Source organism: Solenopsis invicta, chromosome 15, assembly GCF_016802725.1.
Source record: "Solenopsis invicta isolate M01_SB chromosome 15, UNIL_Sinv_3.0, whole genome shotgun sequence".
NCBI classification, from domain to species: domain Eukaryota; kingdom Metazoa; phylum Arthropoda; class Insecta; order Hymenoptera; family Formicidae; genus Solenopsis; species Solenopsis invicta.
The window spans coordinates 8,923,714-8,939,870 of NC_052678.1; the positions used below are offsets into that span (position 1 = coordinate 8,923,714).

General features: G+C 40.2%; 1 protein-coding gene across 4 annotated transcripts; it reads right to left on the reverse strand.

Moving 5' to 3' along the window:
• Positions 1-1,485: 1,485 nt before the first annotated feature.
• LOC105194327 (Y-box-binding protein 1) lies at positions 1,486-15,395 on the reverse strand. 4 transcript variants are annotated; one of them, XM_011159203.3, is made up of 7 exons: positions 15,217-15,395; positions 12,416-12,479; positions 8,903-8,936; positions 8,563-8,824; positions 8,161-8,474; positions 6,100-6,162; positions 1,486-5,746 (listed from the first exon to the last, which is right to left on the reverse strand). In XM_011159203.3, the coding sequence occupies exons 1-7, from the start codon at positions 15,275-15,277 to the stop codon at positions 5,702-5,704; spliced, it is 843 nt and encodes a 280-aa protein (XP_011157505.1). In that variant the 5' UTR covers positions 15,278-15,395; the 3' UTR covers positions 1,486-5,701. The 4 variants fall into 4 exon arrangements, with proteins under 4 accessions (XP_011157505.1, XP_011157496.1, XP_011157522.1 ...); XM_011159194.3 differs by having other exon boundaries at positions 8,155-8,474; XM_011159220.3 differs by lacking the exon at positions 6,100-6,162.
• Between the last annotated feature and the right edge of the window lie 762 nt (positions 15,396-16,157).

Here is a 16,157-nt window from a genome sequence, read left to right on the forward strand (position 1 = left end):
CTCTATTCTACTTTTTTAAATTTATGTGTAGTATTTGGAGTGTATATTTTTTAAAATAATATACACACACCCCAAATACTATGATAAATTTGAAAAAGTTGAGATCCCCGTTTGTTTTTTTCAAAATAAAATGGCTTAGAAAAATGGTTTTTCTTTCGGATATACAGAGACGACGCTCTCTTGCGTGATAGACCGTATATTTATCATCGCATGCGGCAAAAATGCATACAGACTGCTCGACTTATATAGCGGTTGCGTGCTCACGTATTGCATATATTATATATCCGGATTAAAGGACTCAAATCCGACACAACCCGTTAACCTTTTTCTTCTGTTCGTGACAATCGCTGCAGCTCCGCTCTACAACATATGTTGAGCCGCTATTTTCGAGAGTGCATTGCGCAATGCGTCGGAAATACGGTAAGTACATCAACGAATTCTCTATCCATCTCTATGATTTTATACATTGTGTAAAATATTATGAGAATATTGTTTTAAACATAAGAACTTACTATATCAATATTTAATTTTTACGTAACTATATTGTGTATAAATTTATGTGTGTGTATACGTATTATGTTTTAGTATAAAATAGAACTTAAAAAATTTTAAAAGCGTTTCGAAATAAAAACAAAAGTATTTTTCGCTGTGCGTAGAGATTACGTACTTTGTGCTGCGGATAATTTAACATAATCGTTAAAGCATGTACTCGCGCATGTACGGGCGCATCGTTCGACGCATAGATCGGGCAATTTATAATTCATAATGACGAATCTATAATATCGAAGCCGAATCCGTTGTGTCAATTATGGTGTCGGGTTACTGCTGATCGTTGCTATACGAGATTAACGCTGGGACGGAAAATTAATTTATATACCTTGCGAAAGGTGATTAAGTGCAGCCGTAATACCAGTATTATTGGAAATTCTCCATGGCGGGAATGCATTATACCTATAACTTCTCCCGGGCTCCCCCGATCAACATCACCGCGTGAAATTACACATATGCGAGATGCGTACGTACAATTCCGCCGGGGACTCGTCAATTGCATTACCTCAGAAATTCCTCCGCGGCGAAATTAAAGATTAAATATCCGATTCATATTCAATGGCAATGGCGAATTCGCGATATTCTCTATCTGTAATTTCACGACCGTGCCATTTTATTTCAAGTACGCTGTAAATCTCGGAGTTTCATGGAGAATAAATTGATACGGATAATTGAATAAAATTTATCAATGCGTATACGCATATTTCCGCTATTAATTTAACTTGAAATTTTATTTTTTACCGGCATTCTCGTTCCACTCGGCCCAATCGTAATTACCTTTTCGATAAAATTGCGGATTCTTTGTCGATATATTTTTGCGCTCTGCAAATTGTTGTTTACACAATGATAATCGAAATAATGAGGAAATATCAGGATAAACGAAGAGGCGGGGGAGGCGCGGGGTGGGAAGGGAAATCGAATGAAAAAGAACGTATATTCGATTTGTGACTTTTGCGATTTTTTTGGTAGATTTATTTTTTATAATGCACATGTTTCTCGTGAAAAAATTAAATTCCGTATATGAAATTAGCATTTAGAGTTTCACGTTTCGGTACAAAATTCATTGGGGAGGGGAAGGTCAGTCGACGGACGACTGTATCTCGGGACACGCTCGGACGACGACGACGACGACGTCGTGCCCGGCGTCCATCGAGGTCTTTTGATAGATTTTCTCTTATTTATTCTTTTTTTTTCTCTTTATCTCTCGAAAGAGTTGAACGTCTCCTCGATCGGGATTTCGCTTCTTTTTCTCTTGCTCTTCTCTTTTGCTTCTCATCCACGTCGCTGTCTCTCTTCGCGATATATATTGTATATATACGCGATATATATTGTATATATATATATATATATATATATATATATATATATATCGTGTATATATACAGTCGAGTATCGCCTTTATTCGCGTGAAACTCGAATCGGATCTAATTGACTGTCGCGACGTGATATCCCTTTTTATTGCGATTGTTTTTACCCGATGGACACGACGCGAATTCACGACGGAAGTTTCGAGCGGGAAGGATCGCGCACAGCCACGGCTCGTCCTTCCTTCCCGAAGGATCTCCTCTCTCCAGCGGAAAAGGACGAATTTTTCGTTCACCCTCCTATCCGGCGGCGACTCGAGTCTCCGTTCCCGTCACCCCCCACGGTGACGAGAACCGAAGAACCATCGACAATGACAAATCGCGAAATCTCGCAAACGCGGTCCGTTAATTCGCGGGTGCATTTGTGGAGAACGCGAAAACAATCGCGTGCTCGCGATATCGAACGCTTCGTATGTTAAAGAATCTCGACAGGATGCAAGCTTGCCTCCCGATCGGGAAGGATATTTAACATACGAAGCACCGGGCTCGCCGGGAGATCCTTTCCGCTTCTCCAAGAAAAACGCGCACGGAGTCCCGCGAGAATGTTCGAACGAGCTAATGGACCGCGCGCGCGATGCGTGCCGCGGATTCAAGCTACTCTCCTACCCGCGAATTTTCCGCGTCCGCCCGATCGTAAGCCGTCTTTCAACTTTTTCGCAACGAACACGTACGCGATCGCGATTGACTGACGGCCGCGTCGAGATGTCTCGACGACGGTGATAAATCCGAACGACGAAGTACACAAACTGATTTTCTCGGTTACCGCACACGCTGACTTTTCCCTTTTTTTTCCCTTTCTTTCCTTCGCTTTTCTTTTCCTTGTAACCGCGTGTGAAGTTTAGCTACTGGATTCGCTCGTGATTCGTTTTCTTTCGATTTTGTTCTCACGGCTTTGGTTTTCGTTTTAACTCTGATATTCACTGTTAACACATGCATTGTTCTTTTTTTGCAGTTACGATCGCACGCCCGTTCGGCGCGCCGCTTGAAATTTTTGCTTGTTCCGCGCCTCTCTTTCTCTCTCCCTTCCGCCGTCTCGAGAGGCCGTCTCTCTTGGATTTCTTTTTTCTTTTTTTTTATTTCTTTCTACCGTGTTTTTTTCGTGGGAACGCGCGGTTACGTTAGACAACGGAGGGTGATTACGTTAAACAACGCGGCCCGAAGAGTCGCCACGGGCTTTTGTCCCAACGGACGCGGATTGCGGTGTAATAGAAAAAGCGGAAAACGCACGGGTGACGGCGTTTCGATCGATAGCAGCATCTCGCGTGTCCGCTGGGTTCCTCTCCCTTACGAAAATCGAATGGAGGGGTGGAAAAAAAAATAGAAAAATTACGGCGACTTCGGAATCGAATCGGCATTTGATCGCCTCTCTCGCTTATTTCACTTTCATTTCGCTACTCGGTCGTAGAAGTGCTGCAAATATATAAATGCGCGCGCGTCCGCCGTAACGTAACCGCGTGTTTGTCTCTCTCCACTTGGCACCACACTCACGCATACACTCTCTCTTTCTCTCTTTATTATTCCCTTAAACAACTAATCCTGACCAATCGGATGTTTCGTACCTCGAGGGTACCAGAACTTCTCGATCTCTCAGATTTTTTCGTTTACACAAAAAAAAGGTATTATGCAAATTTTACGAAGACTCGACACACTCAGGTTTTCGTGGCGTGGCAAACGCTACTTCACAAACGGGACGTGGTAGGACAGTGAGACAATTAAAGACGATCATCGTGGTGATATATACCATAATTAGCTTGGGCGGAATCCTCCTGCCGGTACCAGGACAGAAGGTACGACTACCGCGTGTCAGTAGTGACATGTCTGGAACAAATTGTATTCGCGAGCAACGATTTTGAATATGCATATCCGTCGACGCGAATAGCGTGCACAAGATCCTCACGACCGTCTCTCGCGAAAAAAAATGTTTCTGTACGTATTTTGCAACGCATAAGTGTATCCGCCATTATTTGAAATCGTTCTTCATTCGCGAATACATTTTGCGCGCATCATTGGTCGACAAACTACACGACGACGGAAACAATGAATACCATGTAACATACAGGTAACGCTACACCCAAACGACACGAAAGCGCATGAAAGATTAGGGATGTTTCTCTAACAGATCTCCGCGATGATGATTTCACAGACGTTTGTGTCGCCTGGATATAGACGGAAATCAGAAATCAATAAAATTCGCCAAATAGATGTTTTCAATTTTTCCATTTTCTTTTTTCTTTTTTTTTTTAAAGAAAGTAGATGTATATATTTATTTTATAATCCGTCGACGATACTACAAACTAAAATTTTAAAAATTAGTTCCATGCAAAATTATATAAAGTTTGTTTTTTCTCTCTCCTTAACTTGCGTTCTCTTGCGTACTCTCATGACAGTCTACGATACTCGTAGTTTTGTCAATTGAGCCGATGTATGATACGCCCGGCTCTTGTTCCGAAAAATCAAATCAAGTCGATTGCCGCATACAAGCGGTCAGTGATACAATATTTAAAAAAAAAAAAAAAAAACGACCTGCTCGGTGCGCGGTCGACTGACGTCAATTCCAAAGGACCGGACGATTTACTCACGCACGGAAGTCTGTGAGGTTTCACGCTGAGGAGTCGTTCTCATTTGCGACTGGTCCAAAGGCCTGATAACATGAATTATAGGATGCAATACACATCACTGGGAAAAAAAAAAAGAACGAGACCACTTTCATTGTGCCTTCGTGTGCACCGCTCGCAGCTCGGGAAGACTCGCAACGTGACACCTCACGAGTTTTCGCGCCCAATTCCATGACTAACCAATAATGAATAAAGTCAAAACAATAATTGTTAATTAATAATATACCATAAGGGACCCACCAGGGGCCAATTATTAACAATTGTAAAAATATGGCCAAATGCTATTACAATAATCATTTTTAGTTTGTGATCGCCTGTAAAGTATAAAAAAATTAGATCCGCGACCGCATTTTCATCCTCGAGTATCAAAACTTGTATTGCATGTACTTTATACTTATCGCGTGATCAGTCTGCAATTAACAATTTTAAAATACCCAGGGCTACGATGTGACCGCGGCAATTCCAATTCTTCATACTGAAAGAGTGAAAGCAATACGGTAAGCTCATCAATTTCAAAATGTAAGCTGTAAAAAGAAACGATTGACTTCGAGACAGACAAACACTCGAGTAGGACTCATTTATCAGCGGTATTTCAAGTTTTTTTTTCACTCCTTTTGATGGAAGTCGCCGAAAGTGAAGAAAGCTCATGGAAATGTAGCAATAAACTCAAATCTATGGGTATGTATAAAACGATTTATAATGCGCCTTACCGGAGAGAAAAATTAGAAGTAATATACGAAACAAGAAATACACAAAAAACAAAAACAAAAATATATATATAGATCTATCTATCTATCTCTTGCCGACTCGAATTCATTTATCGCTCCGTACTCCGTAATTGCTTTACCCTTCTGTCCGATTCCCGAAACGAGAAGCACGCGGCCATTCCTAAAGAGTTCTTTCAGCGAAATAAGGTCAAGCCTATAGATTATTACATATCAGAGGATGAAACTTTGCTATCTCGCTAAAAAAGCCCGTCAAGCGCGGCTGTACGCTTCTCAATTTTCACATGTATCTTAATTTTAATTTGCTTCGGTGGAGAGAGTTGATTTTTTTGTTACATTTTTTCTTTTTTTGGATTTTTTTTTAGTTGTTGCTGCAGTGTATAACGGGTGTTGGTGTTATATGTTAAAAAGGAGTGTCCTGCGGTAATAGCGCGTTACTCTGTCTCGGTTAGGCGGTGCTTTCGGTGGTGGTGTTCTGCACCGGTTGGCTCTCCTGCGAACATAACACATTGACGAACGTTATTCGTTGCGCGAAGGTTGCAAAAGCAATACATCACGAAAACAGCAATTATGCAACGCGTAAAGTTAAAATATTTTTACTATAGTCGTCTATACATCTTTCTTTGAGACATCGTGTAAGAGCTATGTGTAGAAAATGCAATTCCTTCTAGAAAACGAGAACGAAAGGAGGAAAGATGAGTAATGGAGAACAAGAAACTAAATCGGAAGATCTGCTTCTCGTTGATCGCACCTAATGCACCGGAAGTGAATGAAAACTGCGACAACCGCATACGAGTTTCTGCGAGATCGAAAAAAAGGAAAAAAAAAAATAAAAAGCGACGTTACCTGTGGAGCAGGCGCAGCGGCAGGTGCATCCGAATCTTTAGGTGCATCAGACTTCTGCTCCGACTGAAAAGAGTACAAAGAGACACGTGCAAACAGTGTGTGCTAAGCGCTACCGCTCTGTATTGTCGATGAATCGCGCATTCGCAGTCTCCTAATCAAAAGCTTTCTCTCGTTCCTTTCAAATTGCAAAGTTCCCACGTCTACCGCGCGCTTCGGATATTCCGCTATGTCGGAATCACATATGAATCTCTCAGAAACCGAGAACAATCGCGAATTAACTCCGTGAAATAAAAAGTAAAAAGAATTTAATGGAAGTTATGAATTAATTGTATGTTTTGATATTAAAAATTAATAAAAACAGAATTTACTTCAGCTTGGCTTCTGAGAGAAGTTCATATACGTATTAACTTGTGATTAGTACTCGCATTTAAGCTGTACAGTTGAATATGCATGGGAGAAAAAAAAAAAAAAAAAAAAGTTGAGTGCGATCTCTTGATAAAGAAATATGTATTTACAGATGAATGTAGATGAGACTAATGATTCACGATTTATTACAATTACGAATTTCCCTGTGGTAAGCGCCTTCCTTTTCTATATAATAACTGAACGTTTGTTTTCGTTTAACCGTATACTCGCATGTTTGCGAAGTTACAACCGTCAGCCAAATTCGTAAAATCGTCCATTAGTTGTCGTCAGTAAAGAATATCTAAGATAATACGTGTTATCTTCCAACTTGAATAAGAAAGGGTAGAACCAATTATACCTTTGTGGATTTATTGCAGGATTCGGGTGGGATATCAGTAGTCTGTACTCGAAGAGAGGTCACGGGAGAGGAAGCAGGATTGGGAGATTTGCGTTTTGCGTCCGCAGATGGTAAATTCTCTACCGTGTTCGTCTGTTGGCTCGACGTCGCACGAGGTCGTCGTACTAATCGTCGTTTGTAACGTGGTCGTGGATTTCTCCGCGAATTACCGAGTTGCGCATTCTCGCCAACGGCCTCGTCATCGGTCACCTGATTTTTAAGATGTTTAACTAATTTCGGTATTGCGGGTGCTTTGCCAATTGTAGAAAATTCGTTAAGATACTCGTATGTAAAATACTTTATTGTTTTACAAAGTGTGTGGTAAAAAAAAAAGTTATTCGCAAACAGCACAGAAGAACACATACTCCGTGCGCGGACAATGCATTAAGAGGGAAATTATAGAATCTTGCTGCAAATACAAGTATAATTCTTTCAAGGAAATGCATCTCTCTCTCTCTATATATATATATATATAAAAAACAATATTGTTATAAAGCCTAATACTACTAAGTTTTCGTTTTTTATTATAACTACCGTGCAGATTTAAACAGCTAGTTCAGACTTGAAATACGATTTATCATTTGCAAGAATGCAAAATTGAAATAAAGGAACGTTTACAATGTGCAAAGTCCGTTTATTACTATGAAATAATGCAATACTGTTGTCAGAAAGAAATAACAAAGGGATAATGTATACCGTTTAGGTGCAAGCAACCGAGGTGTTCTTTTTTTTTGTTGGTGAACCGTGTTTGTCGTAATAGAAATTAATGTACAGAACAAAACTGTTTCAAAACCGATTGCAAATTAGATGTACAAGGTATTTCACCTATAGTTCCAAGGTCTTGCGTATTGCGAAACGTCGAAGAAAAAACGTCATATAAAAAATCTAATATAACAATGACATTCTCAAAACTAAAACACTTTCCTCATATAATTTTGAATAAACCGTTGTCAAGTCGTTTCTATTTCAAACTAATTTACAATTGTGCTACAAGTAATAATTTAGATTGAAATATCTTACTTGTAATTATATATGTTTCATAACATTTGCTGCTAAGAAGCATCTTGTTAACACGATACAATTTTAATAAAGAACGTATAAAATATATACTCTCGGAACTGTGGATGAAAGGCGTATAAGATTCAGGGGTCATGCTAATTCGCAATTAACATGTTCAATTCGACACTTTCGTCTACTAGTCGTTGAGTAATGATGTGTAAGAAACGCTAGCTTGGCTAGGGTTAGATACTAACCCTTACCTGGCCATCCTGGCTGCGAGGACGTCGTGGCGGACCACCACCTCTTCCTCCGCGGAAATTGCGGCGGAAGTAACGTCGTGATGGACCACCGCGTCCACGACCACCACCGCGCGGCGGAGCACCACCTTCGCCGCCGGTTCCTTCGGTTTGCTCACCACCTTCGCCAGCATTATCTCCTTGCTGTTGCGCCGATGTGGGCCCGGAACGGCGTCCTCCGCGGTAGTAACCATCATAATGGCGACGCAGCCTGTAGCGACGCTGCTGTTGTTGCTGGCCGCCTCCTTCGGCGTTTGCGTCATCGCCTTTTCCTTCGCCTAAATCATTAAAGAGAAGGCAAATCACTCGTAATTCTTGAAGGAACAAACGAGATTAAGATTTAAACAAATGGTGGGCAGAGCGTACCTTGCTCGTAACCCTCCTGGCCGTCGCGTGATCTACGATTCTGCGGTCGACCATTGCCGCGTCTCGGATACACCCAGTGAACGTTGCGATATCCGCGACGCTTGTCCGCAGCATAGGGTGAGCCTTTTACCGCTTCGCCCGCTGGTCCCGTGACATTGGCGGCCTCGTGACCCTTCTCACCAATAACGACGTCGAACTCAACGACCTCGCCATCTCCCACGCTACGTACAGCTTTTCTCGGGTTGTTTTTGACGATAGCCGACTACGATAACAGAACAATGATATGTAGCAAAATTTATTTTAAAAATATTACTAACTAGCGTTTAAATATGAGACTTACTTGATGGACGAACACATCTTCCTTGGTATCGTTTCTGAAACAGACAGGAAGAAACCATTGTTAAAAGAAATCGATATTCGTATTTCTACGGTAAGTTTTTTAAATTAATGCTCAAAATTTGCGTGTTACATTTATAATTTTTTAAAATAATTTTAGTACAAATATTATGATAAAAATCATTTTTCCATAATTCCAGTAATTTCGTAACGACAGTCGATTGCAATGTTTGAAAAAAAAAATCGTTGCATTAAATGCGTTGAGTTAAATCGTAAGGAAGCATAATAATCGCATCCACCTGCACATTGCGCGCGATGGAAATTTGGCATAATCGCATCAGCACGGGATTCGCGTAATCCACATACTCTACAAAGTTGCGGTATGTACACGATACATGCGCGTCGCGCGTAACGATATGTATATGTATACATCTGTCCTACGCATGAATTCGCGAGCGTAGAGACGTAATCGGAATCCATGAAGCTGCGGAGCAAAGCACGGAGTGGAGAGGTCGTTGAACCCTCCCGCGGTGCGCACAGTACAGGAGAGAAATACAGCTCGTACACAAACGCCAGCTGTCACAGCTAGACAGCGATTCCTCTTTCTCACGCGCAGTTAACAAAAGGTAAATCAGGTAAATTGAATCAAGTTTTCAGAGCCGAACCGTCGAATTATCGACATTCGTAACTTCATTTTTATTTTTACGAGAAGTAAAATGAACGTGTCAAATTTTCGTACATTACGCTTTTTATTAATTTAATACCATTTAATTTAAACGGTTAATTGTCTTTCCACTTGTCAACTTCGATCTCAACTGTACAAACAGAATCTATTGTAGCAAAATTTCTGTTTGCCCCAGAACATGGATCGAAACCGCATAATTAATAGGTACGATCCAATGGGTATTGAGGCAGAACGTTGTTCTCCCATTGTGATATAATCGAGTTCGTGAAATTTGGGACGAACACGATGAATGAACAATGGACTTGGTATTTTCGCAGTAAAGACCATTAGATTCCAGCAATACGTATATACGGATTTCTCGCTGATATTTAATTCATTTATTAATTTTGCAAATTTCGTGGGGAAATTTGTCCCGGAACTATCTTCGAATAATTCTAAGCGAGCTTGAAACAGATTCTCGGTTCTAATTTCAATTATTAATAGTCGTATACGTTTGCAAAACGGTTTTCTCTCGCATACGATATTTTAAGTTTCAAGATTATTCTGATTGTCGGCAATCGTATATATAATGCTATTTTAACAAATTTACGATATCTTTACCACGAATAGTCGCTCGTAAATAAGCCACAGATATGAGACATAAATTTCTTTCCCAAAAATATAGATAAATTTTTATTCTGTAAAAGACATACAATACTATCTTTTATATATGTATATACACAGAAAAAAAAAGTAGTATCAAATCAACACTCATATTCTTATATAAGCAGAAATATAAAATCTTCAATACAATGCCAATTTAGAGCTATATATTGTTACTAATTCAAAATTTGAAAAATCTCCAAGTATCCGTATAAATCCGATAAAAATCCATCCTATTCAAAGATAAAAAATAAATTCCTTGAAAATTCCTGGTTTTCACGATATATAAATATCCTGAACCAAATTTATATCCGTACACGCGACGATTTGCTGATCGTTGTTTAATCCGAGGAAAGCGTTCTATATTTCTACAAACAGTTGTATACAGTCGTAACGGCCGTTTTCCAATGTTTTGCGACGCACCGTTGGCGTCAGTGAAAGTGCGTTAGAGATCTCTCAAGAGTAGACGAACGTTCGAGTCTAAGCTCGATCGTGTGAAACTATTGTATCTTACGCTTTCAAATACGCAAGGAAGAACGCGAAGACGATCGACGAAGTTACACGCGTGTGCCAATTTTCCTTCTGAATAAAAACACGCGGCCTCGTCCTCGTCGCGAATCCCTCGGAAGAGAATGTTGTCCAAAAGCGCGCGAGCAAAAGTTTCGTGCGTAAAGCATTACCGCGCGCACGCGAAAATCTCTTGGCGATTCGCCAGATAAATAGTGGGACCTCGAAATAGCGAGGAACCGACTCTACGTTCCTATACGGCTAGTCCACGTGTCGAATGAAGCGTCTATTTTCCGTGCGGCGTGCTGCCAGGTCGAGGTTGCAGGTCGAACCTGCGGTGGAGAGACGGCGATTTTCCTAATATTAGAGACTGCCACTTCTCTCCCCCTCTGCCTGTGCGCTAAAATCGTTATCAATTAGTCTCTGCGGCTCTCTCGCGCCCCAAATCTTTTATTTTCAAACCGAAAGCACAATGGAAAATCAGAAATTTGTGTTTTATTAAGTCATTAACTCGTTACAGGTTCCTGATGATTTGAATAAAAGGAATTAGAAGAATACCCCGAGAGAAGACATTTTTTAAATAAAAAGAAAATACATTTTCTTAAACCATATATATTTTTATGCAAGCATTTATTTATTCAATTTAAAGAAAAATATTTATTTAAGTAAATAGTCATATTACCTTAAGTATATAATTTTGTACTTTTACATTTTTTTCTTATATGATTTTACAAATAAGCTAATGATATTATTTAACCTAATTAAATTGTTTTCTTAGATTTAAAAATCTAGAATTGAATAATCTTGAATATGAAAACAGTCTAACGGTAAATATTTTATAAATTCAAGAAAATATTACTTGATTGAAACTTATTTCTTCATTATAATTACATAAGTATTTCAATTAAAAAATTTTTAACTTGACTGCGAGTAAATAAGCTATTATGCATCTAGCAAGTAATTTTGTGTTAAAATTTTTTTTCTAAGTGTGGAATGAGAACGGATTGTCGATGACAATGAAAATGAGTCGTTGATTGAAAACGTATACTCCAGTAAATTAAAATAAATCCATAAAAAATGTCTTATTTGCTTTCTTCTGTAAGACTGTAAAGATTTTTTTTTGAAAGAACACGTGAAACTGGACTGATTCGGTATAAATAACGTCAGACAAATAATTCTTCGCGAGAACTGAAATTTTCACGTAGAACAGTCGCTTGCGTCAGTCGGTTAGCATTCTTCTTGAATTATTTAACGCGCGACGGAAGTCGCGAAATTTATTCGGTAGACGCGCGATGCAAACGGAAGATGAACAAACGTAATTTTAATCGCATTTCGCGGGGAGGAAAATAAAGCGAGAAAGATAATTAGACGTTTTGCGACGCGTATTCGCGGCTAAATTTTTCATAGAAGATGCAACAGTTAATGCACACGACGTCGCTTAGCTACTCGTGCGCGGTCGCGGTGCGAAATGGACGTTTAGATTAATAGTAGTATATGAGTAACTCTTACGCCCACACAAAACACACACACACACACACACACATACACACTCATGTACACGCAAGCGAGTAGAGCTGTGCACGTCCTCGTTTATCTAGTAATATGTAAAGGGATGAACGTCGCAAATGATGAAAAAAAAAAGAGACAAAAGCGCGAGGCAGTTGCAAAATAATAATTACTGACCTATTAATGAAACCGTATCCGCTCTTGACATTGAACCACTTGACAGTTCCGGTCACTTTGTTAGCTGAAATAAAAAAAAAAAAGGTTTCATGATATATGCGATACATGGGCCGCGCATGCGATTGTATAAGTTCAGAGATGATCAACTGATAACTCTCGTTAGATGCTTTAAAATGTTATGATATGTATGATTAAAAAAAAAAATATAAATATATACAATTGTATGAGAGAGAAATCTAGAATATAATACGAATCGCGTGCATGAACAATGAGTTCAGGAAAATTGTTGCCTGTACTTATTATTATTATTATTAAATCGTGAAAACGACCTTGAAGAGGAAAACGACGTGCTAATCGCTGGTACCTATTGTTACTACATGTTTACGAATACATAAGCGCGCTCGAAGGCGAAATGATGGATATAGTTTTTTTACAATGTCATGATATATAGGCATCCTATTTCTAGGACGAATGCGTTGGAAATTGAAGAAAATTGAGTGAAGGCATGATTGACCGAAAAGCAGTACGATTTAGACGAACGATTTGATCTAAATTTCTCACAGCAGATGGGAATCTCGAGGTAACGGAAAATCGAAACTCTCGGAATTTCCAAATTCGTGAAAAGATGTGAATTTCGTTGGAGGACGGCGTATTTGTTATTACATGTTCACCGTCCACGCGATCATGCCTCGACGAAAATATGATAAGACTATCTTCACAACAGTTACACGCGACCTTGTAACGTACTGTAACCCAAACAAAGGTCGAAATTAGTGTTCGCAACGACCGGCTGTACCGACGAAATTCCTCGCATTCTGAAAATCGGAATAATATTCCCGGAATAACGATCAGTCAGGCGAATAGTACTCGGAATTTGTACAGAGCACCATCTCTCTATCTCAAGAATCTTGAGATACGAACGCGATACGAGCACAATTTAAAACTTGTTAAGTGTAATGGTTTAATTAGGGCGGAAACAAAACTTATAAATGCATAAATTTTAATTTTTTTACATAAACTGATTCGTAGATTAACAGCATAATTCTATGTAATTGGCTTCTGGATGTTTCTCACGATAAACTTGAGTCATCTAACAATTTTTCAGAATGATCGAGAAACGCTTCCGACGAACGTTCTCGAACAATTTCGTTGGGAATTCGAGCCGTGGAAACAAATTTCTTTTTACATCTTTTACATAAAAATCGAAATTCTGAAGATGGAACATATCGATATTCTTTTCTTCTAAAGCGAGTAATCGTTAATATCGAATTTGCCTTACATTTATCTCAAGCAATCTTCAGTTCTTTTACGAGTCTCTTCAAAATCGTTATTAATTATCTTAATTGCCATACACATGTTTTATTCAAATTCATAATATTTTCAAGAGGACATGTTTTTAATCGCGTCTATTTATCATTAATCCGAGAAATCGTCAAATATCAAGGTTCAACTAAATTTCTCTCCATAAATCCTCTTCATTTCTCTTTTGAATAAAATTCAGATATTTCTAATCAATGGGGTTTGAACCCGGATTTTCGGATTCTTCGACAGAGAGTAGACGCATGACACCATATTATATTAACCTGTATACATATTTTATTAAAATTTATATTTAATAAAAAAACATGCTTAAACGCCTCTTTTTTTCATGACTCGAAAAATTGTGAAAAATCAAGAGAATTTGAACTGAGTTTATCTTCAGAAATTTCCAATTCTTACAAATCTCTTTAAAATCATCACATTAATTTATTAAAATTCGTAACAAGATTCAATGGAACATGTAAAATCGTGCCTTTTTCGGTTTTTCTGAAGCTGAACACTGGAAATAAATTTCACGCAAATTCGATACTCGACGCGTTCCGCTCCGATGCAAAAGAAATGTTTTTCCCATAGTTTTTCCGCATAATTTGAATTCCCGTGCGTCTTCGAAATAACGCCGAGTGTCTTCACGTGGCGGAAGTGTAAGATCGATCGATCCAGCACGAGTCCGAAGGCGCGAGATGTGTTACGCCGCGGCAAAAAAGCACGCTCCGAGGAGCACGCGGCGACGTGCTTACGTAACGAAAACGTGGAGCGCGCGCGGGCGAGGACATTTCGGATCGAGGCGCGCGTGAGATTACTCCGGAGCGGATGGAAAGAGACATCGAAGAGATATTGCCGTCGGATTTCGGAGGGGAACGGAACGTTTTGGAGAATCTCATCCACGTCGATTTTTGTACGATGCCATCCGTTCGCCGTCGATTTGCAGGTTATGCGACAAGACGCGAGGCGACGCGACGCGCGATACGGAAACGCGGGCGATGCGTTGCCGCGGAAAATCGATGGTCGGACGAGAGAATGAGAGTACTCGCCGAAGAGGAATCGCGGCCGCGACGAGAGAGCATCAGCTGATGAAAAATGGAGGACAAACGCGCCGCTGCCGCCGCCGTCGCCGTCGTCGTCGTCATCGTCGACGGTCCGGCCCGACCGGAGCGATCCTCCGCGCGTGATTTTCACGGACGCCGGGGCCACATGGCTTGAACGGCGGCGACCGCGCGACGCCGCGCCGCCGTACGTGGACGCCATTACGAGCGAAAGGGACGAAGGAAACGACAGATCACCGCCGTAGCCGCGCCGTCGTCGTTGTCGTCGTCGCCGCCACCGTCATCGTCATCATCGTCGTCGTCGTCGTCGTCATCGTGCGGTCGGTTGGTCGGTCGGCGAGGCTTCTTCCGCCGCGGCGTAGATCGAACGGACGCAGGGGGAGAAGGCCGCGAGCGCGCGGAAATAGCAACGCGAGGCTCCGATTTATTCGTACTCACCGATGACCATCTTCTGCTGGACAGCCTTGGGTTGTTCGGGCTGCTTTTCCGTCTCACCCATGATGGTAAGGTGGGTAGAGATGAGGATGGTAGAGACAAGCAAACCAGGATGGTACCTTCTGTCTCACTATGATGTTCCTATCTGCTGTTCGCAATGGTCGTGCGTCAGGCGAGCGGACAAACACCACGCCACGATCATGTAACCTTATCGCTGATTCGCCGACTCCGCTGGCCGGCCGCTCGGTCAGCCAATCGCGCGGCCCGAGCCTTCACGGAGACGCACGAAAAGCGGCCGAGCGGCGCCGAGAACCGCGGCACATGCGCGCGCTACCGCGAGGGGGCATGCGTAGCCGCGCCATCTCGTATCTTTGAGAGAGATTTTCGAATCTAACGAAGGAATTTCGTGTAACTGTCTTAAAATTTCCTTGGAAAATGTATGTGTCACAGCTCGAGGCATTACCAAAAATACAAAAATTTCATAAATTCTTTTAATATTACGTTTGTATACTTATATAAAATTTTAGCACAACTCTATGATTGATTTAAAAGTTTTTAATCTCTCGTTTACTCTTCATTCTTATAAAATCGCATTTTGCAATTCTTATTTGCAAATTGATGAGAAAATGATTATTTAGTAGTGATTACGAATTATATATAAATCAAATTTTTTTACATATAAACACCATCAAAATAATTGTGTAGGACGTTTGAGTCAATAACTAGACTGTCAAAATATTTTGCAGCATTGTTCCTCATGCTCGAGTGTCCTACATGATCAATTTGATGGTTTAACAAAATTATTTTTAAATTTGTATCAAACTAAATTTTAAATACTTCTTAAATTTTTAAATTTTAATAACTTTTAGCTGATACCAGGTGTAACTAAAACATCCTTTATTTTATTCGGAATAAAGGCAAAGACAAACTTAACAATTTTTCTA

Bases quoted from the DNA above. Each gene is read 5' to 3' on its own strand.
- LOC105194327 (XM_011159194.3), bottom strand. From the start codon at position 15,277: ATGGGTGAGACGGAAAAGCAGCCCGAACAACCCAAGGCTGTCCAGCAG. The intron at 12,480-15,216 runs GTGAGTACGAAT...TTTTTATTTCAG, and splicing joins CCAGCAGAAGATGGTCATCG to CTAACAAAGTGACCGGAACT. The intron at 8,937-12,415 runs GTCAGTAATTAT...TGTCTGTTTCAG, and splicing joins GGATACGGTTTCATTAATAG to AAACGATACCAAGGAAGATG.